Source organism: Quercus robur, chromosome 5, assembly GCF_932294415.1.
Source record: "Quercus robur chromosome 5, dhQueRobu3.1, whole genome shotgun sequence".
Lineage (NCBI taxonomy): Eukaryota > Viridiplantae > Streptophyta > Magnoliopsida > Fagales > Fagaceae > Quercus > Quercus robur.
In genome coordinates this window covers 28315634-28326564 of record NC_065538.1, presented here as the reverse complement: position 1 = coordinate 28326564, position 10931 = coordinate 28315634, and the positions used below count along the sequence as shown (strand labels likewise).

General features: G+C 34.6%; 1 protein-coding gene across 1 annotated transcript; it reads left to right on the top strand.

Moving 5' to 3' along the window:
- The first annotated feature begins 912 nt into the window (after window positions 1–912).
- Window positions 913–3727, top strand: LOC126725703 (palmitoyl-monogalactosyldiacylglycerol delta-7 desaturase, chloroplastic-like). Its single transcript, XM_050430541.1, has 5 exons — window positions 913–1460; window positions 1569–1709; window positions 1816–1956; window positions 3177–3283; window positions 3384–3727. The coding sequence occupies exons 1-5, from the start codon at window positions 999–1001 to the stop codon at window positions 3574–3576; spliced, it is 1044 nt and encodes a 347-aa protein (XP_050286498.1). The 5' UTR covers window positions 913–998; the 3' UTR covers window positions 3577–3727.
- Window positions 3728–10931: the final 7204 nt, after the last annotated feature.

The following is a 10931-nucleotide window of genomic DNA, read 5'->3' as shown; positions in this document are numbered from 1 at the left end:
GGTGGAGATCCCTCCAAGATATGAAAGTTTGAAAATAATAATAAATGAGTGACAAATTTTAAAGGGCAAGTTTCAAAACAAAGACCTAAATATACTTGAGAGAGAGAGAGAGAGAGAGAAGAAACCCGATTGATACTCGATGGCCCAATCCGACCCAATACCCGAATATTCGGATTGGATCGGTTTCATTTCTGATTTTTATTGGGTCAAAGTTCGGGTGGCTGTAAACTCGACCCAATCTCAACACTAGTTTTCGTCAAAAGATGCAAAGATTGACACATTTGTGGGAGATGGATCACACTTTGAGGGCCTATCTTTGGCGTCCAAGGTAGAGAGTTGCACTTACATTGAATCTAATGGCAAGAAAGAGAGAAAAAAAAATTGGCAATGTTATCGTAGATAATACCTAACCATTTCGGGAATTGTTGAAACAAGAAAAGGAAAACAACCAGAGACAAAATTCTGTAGAAGTATCCTACCAGCACATATGGCAAGTACAGCCAAAAAAACCCAAACCCGAGTACATCTTAGATTCTTAATAACATAAAAGATATTGATCCAACATTTTTCTACTCTACTAAAGGTGTACATCCAAAAAAAACCCAAACCCGAGTACATCTTAGATTCTTAATAGCATAAAAGATATTGATCCAACATTTTTCTACTCTACTAAAGGTGTAATACTTAGGTACTCCTCTCTCTCAACAAAAAAAAAAAGAAAAAAGAAAAAAAGAAAAAAAAGAAGGTACTCCTAAAGTATGAAGAATGATATTCTCTCATTCCACATTCATGGTAAGGTCTACTCATTTAATTTATGGTGGACCCACATGAATGTGAGATGAGAGAGTGTCATTTTTCCATGCTCCGAAAGTGCATAATAATTTTTCTCTACTAAAGACCCAAATTCCATCAAAACACGCCTAACACTCCAAAAGTCCTTTAGTCTCTCTCACAAAAACATACACATACTGACATACATAGAGACACAGGCCTCATCCATGGCTTTAATCACATCTCCACCATCCAATCCCAAAGCCCACCAATTTTCTCCTCCCCACTGCGCAACCCGCCGGCCAGGACAGGCTGAATTAGTCCCAGATATAACTAGTGCAGCACTGGTAGATGCAGCAGAGTCAAAACCAGAGCCAGAGGCAGCAAAGTTTAAGAGAATTTTGTTATCGGACGTTGTCGTGAAGAGTCAAAAGAGAGTCTTTTTTGGGAGGAAATGGAACGCTTATGATTTGGCCACTGCTTCTGTTATTTTGGCAATGCATTGCCTTTGTCTTTTTGCACCGTTTCAATTCAATTGGAGGGCACTTTTGGTGGCTGTGGCACTGTACGTCGTGACTGGTCTTTTTGGTATTACTTTATCATTTCATAGGAATCTCTCACACCGGAGTTTCAAGGTTCCTAAATGGCTTGAGTATTTCTTTGCCTATTGTGGTACTCAGGCACTTCAGGTTTGTAGAATTTCATTGTTTTGATTATTGATGGTCTTATAAAATGTTCATGCTTTAACACTTTTAACAACTTAAAAACAACTTTGTTATTTTCCATTGGAGTTGCAGGGGAGCCCAATTACCTGGGTGAGCACACATAGGTACCACCACCAGTTTGTTGATTCTGAGAGAGACCCACATAGCCCCACTGCTGGATTTTGGTTTAGTCACATTGGTTGGCTCTTTGATACCACTTCTATTAATGAGAGGGTATGAATTAGTACTATATTTCTCACTCAAAACTCCACACAAACAAGGACAAATGATAGTGTATTTGGGTGTAGTAGATTACTATTGTTTCTGGTATGTTTTGCAGTGTGGAGGACCAAACAATGTTGGGGATTTAAAGAAGCAGCCCTTCTATATGTTTCTTGAGAAGACTTACGTTATTCATCCTATTGCACTTGGTGTCCTGCTATATGGCTTGGGAGGATTCCCTTTCCTTGTGTGGGGAATGGTAAGCAGTTGTTTGTTTATTTATTCTCATAAAATTATATTCTACTGAATTCCTTGGGACTGGATGGATGTTAAAAATCTCCACACACACACACACACACGCACACAAAAAAAAAAAAAAAAAAAAAGAAGAAAAACCCTCAATGAGGTTCACAGGGTCTTTTACCAATTCGGTAAAGAGAAACTTTTGGGTCAATTGTAAGAATAAGCATGTTGTCACACTGTGTAGCACAGTCCTATACTATTAGGCTGTAATTTAAAGGAGTAATTTTATGATTACAAATTATTCCACAATTTTTTTTGGTACAACATTAATGTGGTAAACTGTAAGTGATTAACTATCACTTACCCATAGACCCATTATTTTTTTTTTCACCAATTATATTGTCATGTTACAGTTGTGATAAGAAGTTGTGAAATTTATTTATTTTATTTTTTTTTGTGATTGTAAGCTTTTTCAGTCTAAAAGATGACTCATGACTACTTGTTATGGCGGCGACTTATTCAGTGAAATTTCCTGTTTCATTGATGTAAGCCACAAATTCAATGAAACAGCCCATCAAAAAAAAAAAAAAAAAATCAATGAAACAGGAAGTACTAAAAGATGGGCCTCCATTCAGCCAAAAATAAAAGATGGACCTCCACTCTAAAATTAACAGAGTTTAGACAATGCAAGTAGTGGGCTGACCTCTAACATTGCAAGTAGTTCTCAGCTTTAGACCGTTTTGGTGCGCTCAATGGAAGTGGACAATTGATATTAGATTGTGATGTGTTTGTCCCACAAGAGCAAATGGGCTTTTGGGTTTCAATAAAGACAAATTCTATTAGTACTACCGTACTAGTTGAGTTCCCGTTAAATCAGTTCAATCCATTCTCATCCTCTAAACCGTTAATATTCAGTTTTTTGATAATTTGATAAGGTATTCTTTGAAATTCTTTTTATGCTTCTTTTGTTTATATATATATATATATATATATATATATATATTTTGGAGCAAGAATGTGAAATTTATCCTTTCTAAAGTTAAGTTGGAGATTTAGCCTCGAAATTTGTAAGTCATTTAGTTTTTTTCAACTAATTTGAAGTATTGGATATGACAGACACATGTTCAATAATGACCATGTGTCAATCTTCTGTCCTGTTTAATTCTCTAATGCATCAAATACAAGTCTTTTCCAATTTGTAATAGAAGCTTAATTATTGCTGCTGTGTCATTGCAGGGTCTGAGGGTTGTATGGGTTTACCACATCACTTGGCTTATAAATTCGGCTTGCCATGTATGGGGAAAGCAACCATGGAAAACTGGTGATTTGTCTAGGAACAACGGGTATTACAACTTTTGAAGTCTAAGATATACAGTATATAATATTTCAAACAAATTAAAATTTGGCAACTTATTTATGGTTTTGGAATTTGTGATTATTTAGGTGGGTGGCATTAGTTTCATTTGGAGAGGGGTGGCATAATAACCACCATGCTTTTGAGTACTCAGCTAGACATGGCCTAGAATGGTGGGAGCTCGACATGACTTGGTATGTAGTAAAACTTCTACAAGCTATTAGATTGGCAACTGATGTGAAGGTACCAACTGAGGTTCAGAAGAAAAGGATGGCCATTTAAAAGTGGGCTTTATACATGTGCTTGGTTAGGCAATTGAATTTGGCCATTTCGTGATTCTGTAAGTGTCAAATATCATATGGTATGATAAATATATTGTGGATGCTAAAGTTATTAAATAATGTATACAAATCATATCTATTATTTTTTTTTCTTTTTTTGGCTAAATAAGAGGGTCTTTGATGTGGGCTCATCTACCCCACACCATGTGACAACAATAGATAATACCACGTGTACCACACGAGTCTTGCTAGAGCTATCACTTGAATTGGTCCTCTCTGCATACTGGGACAAGTACTCCTACCATTAAACTACAATCCCGTGTGGTTATCTTTCTTGTTTCTCTTTTTGTTAAAATTAGTCTCTAGATAGAATTGGATGAATTTAATGAATATGACTGAATAATTACAAGAGAATGGTGCTATGCAATTTATATACAAAACGGAGCAGGAAGAGGAAATAACCAAATTCCTGACAAACTCCACTAATCTAATTACTTTGACCAATAGATATACAACATGTGTATGATTAATAACGAACTACTGAAAGTCACGTGACATCTCGTGCACTACTTAAGTGAAGCGACACCGTTTTCTTTTTATCTCGAGAATTGCTTGCAATACACAATGGTTACATTTTATTTAATGGGTTGTCCTGATTATCAAGCACTGTCGTTTGATGCTTTTCTGAATCCGTCTCTTTCGTAACACTCCCCCTTAAAAATTACAGCAGCTACTGAATCTTGCTTCAACATGTCTAAAGCAGAATTAGGAATACAAATGTCAATAAGCCACAGTTTGCACAACAATTTATTGAACTTGATGACTGCTAGCAATGTGGAAGGTCTTAATTACACCTTCTTGTATTTTAGCTCTGACCAAATGGCGCCAAACCGTTTCGATATGTTTCTTTCTTTCATGGAAACTGGGTTGGCTAATATATGGATTTCTACTTGGAATGTTTGATGTGCAAATCTTTAAGTAACTGAAGTAACCAAGTGATTTCATATGTGGTGGTTGTCATAGAACAACATCTTGCTTCGCAGATGATCTTAAAACTGTGGTTTGTTTCTTGGCTTTCCAGGATATGAGAGAATCACTCGAGAATATGTAATATCTCTTACTTTGTGAAATTGAATACATTTCTTGATACACAATAAATATTTTTCTCGATGGACAAGGAATACCCTTTACTTCTACACCAAGAAACTCCAAATCAATTTAAATTAGAAATTTGAGACAATTTCCAACAAATCTTTACCTTGACTCAAATTTCACAAAGCCATCTTCCAAACCCCAAGTCATCTTATAATTTCACCTTCATCCAAGAGACAAAAATCATTTCAACAAAAAGATCGTCCTTGATTAGAGCTAGAATTAAGGACACAGTAATAGGTCCTTGATTTTAGCTCAATCAGGGAAGAATACTAGGAAACTAATATATACTAATATAATTATCATACTAACAGGTAAAATTAAAAAAAAAAAAAAAAAAAAAAAAAAAAGATGACGTAGGTATTAAAGAATAAACATATAGTATGTTTATATATATATATATATATATAAATGCATGAATTTCTTAAAGACTCAAAACATAAATTATAATGATGCCCTCACGCTTCCAAAACAACCCCTATACACCCTTAAAAAGTATATCCTTTGAGCACGGACATCCAAACAGATAGATGAGAATGTCATTTTTATAAGGTGCGAGGACAACAATAACTATAGTTTCCCAATGCCATTCGCAGAATATGATATTTCTAGAGTTGAACCTAAACCTTGAAACCCATATCCACATTAGGCATTTTACCCATACTATATATATATATGAACCAGTCTAAGAGTCTGTGTAAATAATGTGACTATCTCGAGCAATGAGTCCTCTTTCTCTTTTATAGTTTTTTATATATATAACAACCATCCCCTATCAACTTCATAGCAGTACCATTGGTTTGAAAATTGAACACTAGAATAACATGAGACATTTACCAACTTTAGGGGTCTAAAGGAAGAAGGAAACTCTATCCCCAACATTTGGAATTTCGAAGCCAAAAGTGTAAAAATTATAATAAGAATGATGGGACAAAAAGAACAGTTTGTTGTGCATGAATAATGGCTATAGCAAGTAAGCACGGGAGCACAAAAAAGCATGAGCATGATTACGAAAGCCTAAGTTAAAGAGAAGCTTTTCTATTTTTACATAGGAATGTTCAAAGAGAAGCTGTTTTTTTCACATAGATATGGTCGCCTTCAAAAGTTCTTTCCAAAAACAAAGCAATTCTTCTCAGTTCCTCCCCCAACATTCTATTCTGCTTACGTCAATGCGAAGCATGCTTTCGTACTTTTCTCTCCCTTTATTTCTAATAATTTAATTGAGGAATCTGTCTAAGGTTTAGGATTATTCCTAGTATCGTTGCTATTTGCAATTATTATTTGCTGAAGATTGTACCATATATGAAGTAGTTGTGGATTTGAAGTTGGACTCTTTTGGGGTTGTTGGTGAGGATGGTAAAGAGCTGATAAGGCTCATATTGATTCTGCTTTGTAGTGGAACCAGATTCGATTGAAGATTGATTAGAAGTGTGTCAATTTAGGTTCATACCCTATCATAACTTTTCTTTGTTGGGGATCTTTTGTCACAACACTTCCAATTTTGAATTTTAATTATTAAGTTTTTTTTTTTTTTTTTTTAATCTTTTTATTTATAAGATAGAAATTCTATTCTAACCTAATCTGTGTATATGTGTGTAAATCTCATTCTTAGAAACTTGTGGAGTGACTATCGCACCAAGAGTGTGCAGTGGTATTATTAACTATTTTTTAAATACGTAACATAGTACTTACTCATTTAACATGAATATTAAATCTCATAATAAATTAATGGAGAAACCTGTTATAATGTGAGAGGAGAAAGTAACATATTGTTATACTTTGTACACACTAAATAAATACTTTGGATATCGAGATGAATTTAAACAAGCAATAGGGGTCAGTGTGCTAAAAGTATAAAAACATGGCTTAAAAAATACTTCAATCAATACAATATAATCTGACAAAACACATGCACAGTCTCATATTAGAAAGTATATTATAGAGCTTGCTTACGTCAGTTCTAAGCATGCTTTTCAAGTGAGTAAGTCGAGGTAATTATAATCAAATTAAAATGCTTCACAAGTGAACTGTGAAACTAAACTATGGCAAAACCCATCATTTAGAGTAGGTCTCCTGCATACTCTGTATGGTTAAAGCAGTATAAAAGAATACCATATCTAGAGTCATATGCAGCAATAAATAATATGCTCTCCATTACCAGCACAACCCTGTTATAAATTTCATGGCTTGATTGAGAACTTATTTTGTTTAATTCCATCGAGGTTTCCTTTTGATGAATGCATTTATATTCTATTCACAAAACAAATAAAACAACCAAAAATTCTGAGTTGGGGAAAAAAAAGGAGAAAAGAAAAAGGTCTTAGTTATAGCTAGAATTTCAAGACTTGCCAAGGAATGATTCTGAATACCCAAGGGACTACATCTCCTTCTCATATAAAGGAGAAACCCATATACGAGATTCATAGGTAGAAGTAGAACAAAATGTTTAATATATTGAAAATACTGAATAATTTATTTTTATTGGAGATTTCCAATAGGAATCGATTTTATTAAAAAAATATATATAGAAAAAGGAAAAAAAAAAAAAAACAACGTAGTAATAACCATCAAGTAAGTATGAATGGATGGATGGCCAATAACCTTGTAGCTGAATTAGTATCTGCTCATACAAAAAATGTTTGGGGTTTAGGTGGGAAAAGATTTGAGTAACATATTATAATTAGCTAAAAAAAAAAATGATATGATTGTAAAAAATATTAATTCGGACTAGCTAGCTCTTTTAATTATGTTACACAAGCTATGTATGAGTTTCCTTATAGAAACATACCGTTTAATTTTTTTTTCTTTTTTACATTTTGGTCCCCACTTTCTCCCTTTTCTAATGTATTTAGTGGTGTTCTTATTCTCTTATTCCCATTCAAAAGATGGTGAAATTATTCAATACATTTTAATTCCCATATATATATATATATATATCACATAATTCGATAGTTACAACACATAAAGTGGAATTTGGACTCTGGATATCTTAAAGACATCAGAAAGTGTCAATTAACTGAGCTATAAAACTTTTAGCAATATAAAAGTTGATTTCATGATATAAGGTTCCCATATACAAGACCGATATTTATATACTTCACCAATCACAGTTTACTATGTATTCTTTTTACTTCCTTATAAAATAACAAAAGTTTAAAATGGAAATAACTCAAACACACGGCATATGCATAATTGGTAGAACATAAAGTGAAACACAAAAAGTATTACAAAGGATTTGTATTCGTAATACACCAAGGATATGCCATATTTGCATGAAATATGTACAATAATCAAATTATCTCAATTGTGACCATTTAATTTATACAAGGCTATTTATTTGACACATGAAGCTAATCTAGGTTGTAACCAATGAGTAGAGGTAGCAAAATTTGACATTATCCGTAAACCCAACATGATTAACCCGTTTATAAACAAGTTATGAGTTCAGGTTAAATTAGTTTAAATCATATTCAAGTCGACACAGCTGACTTGTTTAATAAATGGGTCGTGTTTAGGTTCAAACATGCGAACCCATTTGACTTATTTGACCCATTTAGCTTATAAATGTTTGAGAAAAATAGCCTGACATCCCCTAAACTTTGAGGTAGTAGCCATGAGACCCCCATGAACTTTTAATTTAACCAATTTAGTACTTGAACTACACGCATGTGCCAAATCACTACATCTGTTAGTATACTATTAAAACTAACGTGTGAACACGTGAGAGACATGTTCAACAAAAACTACCAAATCCCAACCCTAGGTGAACTGATTGAGAGAAGAGAAAATTAGAGTTCAGTTTTGAGAGAGGACAGGGGAGATCGAACCAGATCCGCCATTCATGGCTTGTCAGAGCCGGAGTTTATTTTATTTTTTACAACAAGGTGTACATATTTATAATACTACGGAAAATTTTATAGTCTAAATCTTTTAAAGTCCTAGATTTTTTTTTTTTTTTTTTTGAGAATTTAAAGTCCCAGATTTGTATGGCTTGCTGAATCAATCAAATAATAATAATAATAATAAACAATACAAGAAGCTCCAAGACACTGCAATGGTTTAAAGTCTAGGATTTTCACTTCAACACAAAAGACAATAGAGATGGTGTCGATGTTGTCTGACAACATAAAATTGCACAAGAAAACGTGTTTTTTTTACATCCCAGACATTTCTCACAACAACAAATTTAAAAGAACCTTAGACATAAACAAAACCTGAATTCACGAACAGCAATTTCATGTTGTTGAACAGTAAAATACAAATGGCGCGTTTGGAAACACTGCTAGTGCAATCGGAGGCCAAACACAAACTCTAGCTTTGACGAGGCCACAAACGGTGGATCTGGTTTGATCTCCTCTGTCTTTCTCTCTCAAAACTAAGCCCTAAGTTTCTCTCTCCTCAATCGGTTCACTTGCGGTTGGGATTTGGTAATTTTTGTTAAACGTGTCTTTCACGTGAGTTCAAACATTAGTTTTAACAGTATATAAACATATGTAGTGATTTGGCACATGCATGAAGTTTAGGTACTAAATTGGCTAAATTAAAAGTTCATGGGGGTGTCATAGCAACTACCCCAAAGTTTAGGAGGGTGTTAGAGCATTTTTCCCTAAAGGTATTAGCTTTTGTTATTATTGTTTAATTTATGGTTGTAATTATATGTATATACTAAATTTATGATTGTAATTGTATTTTAATTTTAGATATATGAGAATTGATAACATATTGTTCAAGTCAAGTATGACCTATTAATCAAACAAGTTATAAATTGGTCATTTGTATTGACCTTTACATGACTTTTTAATTAAACAGGTTAAACGTATTGTGTTGGGTCAACTTCTTTAATAAACAAATTGTGTTAGGGTTGAGGATTCTTGATATGTTTACCAAACAGGTTGGGTTCGAGTCAACTCATATAGCTAACCAAATACTCATAACTTGATAAGACACGAACCCAAAATGTGAACACGAATTGCCACCCCTACCCATAAGATAATATGACAAGAGTGATATTAGAGATATTATAAATTTTACTACATAGATTTTTTAAACTGATGTATTACCAATCACCAAAAAATAATTAAAACATTCCTTTATTAGGTGGTTGAAGTCCATCAATCATATTTGTTGTCACTTTAGCCTATATGTTTTATGTAGTAAAATTTGTAATACTTTTAACATTTTTTATATGACAATCCCTTGGCATGCTAGTAAAAAAATAAGAAGATACTTGTATTCTTTGAAAGAGTGATGCAGTACATGTCATAATTCAAATTGCTTTTGGCATCATAGAAACAATATTAATTTTCATACGGCCTTTTAAGATATTTGTTGTAGGGACACGATTTTCAAACGGCCCAACAATGACGTTGGGCTCGCGCGTGAAGGATCCCTCACAATAAGATTTGTAGAGAGTGGGCTTGAAAGGCTAGCGTTTGATCACAGGGCGTTGGTCCAAACCGGACTTTAGGGAAACTCGGATAATAAAAGGCTTCAGCCTGGATATCCAAGCCCTACAACTTTGTAACTTGGGGGATTGGACTCCTCGGATCATGTCCGAGGAGCACTAATGTCTTTCTCCGGTTACCCGACGGTGGGTTTTCCGTGGTGGTGTACATATATTGTCCGGGCATTCTCATCCCTGGAGTTTTTCCCAGGAAGTGAGATGGGATCCCCCTTTTCTAATTAGTTTACCTTTCCTTTTATACTACCCTACGTTTGCTGTCCCTCGTCCACGTGTAGGTTCAACTTTTCCAGGACTGATATTTGTTCCGTCAATCTAATCCCAGAATTGTTGGGGATGGTTAATAAAGCCTAAAAATCAGGTTCCGTTAGGTGTAAAGTCTTATCAGTGAAGGGTATTAAGGACAACTTCCCTGAGATATTTTAGATCTTCTTATGGATTTGTTCTTATAGCTTTCTTTTACCCCTTTTGTCCAGGGAGCTTTAGGCTTGCCGAGGACTAAACCGTCCTCGGCTGCATATCTGGGCCATCCTCGGCCTTATACTTTTAAGCTTGGGCCATAACTTTTTTCAATTTGGGCTTGCGGGCTCCCCGCGAGCAAGTGGGCCTGGCCCTGAAACTATCGGGCCCCACAATAGCCCCTCAAAACCCTGCTGTCCAACATCTTGGTTGGAAAGGTGGGTTTTGGTAATGCTGAGCCTTTATTATGGCTCATTCATTTCAGCCCTTGAAGGACGCGGGTA

Coding starts and splice junctions, on each gene's coding strand:
- LOC126725703 (XM_050430541.1), top strand. CDS start 999: ATGGCTTTAATCACATCTCCACCATCCAATCCCAAAGCCCACCAATTT. Junction 1,710..1,815: donor CCACTTCTATTAATGAGAGG/GTATGAATTAGT, acceptor TATGTTTTGCAG/TGTGGAGGACCAAACAATGT. Junction 3,284..3,383: donor GATTTGTCTAGGAACAACGG/GTATTACAACTT, acceptor GTGATTATTTAG/GTGGGTGGCATTAGTTTCAT.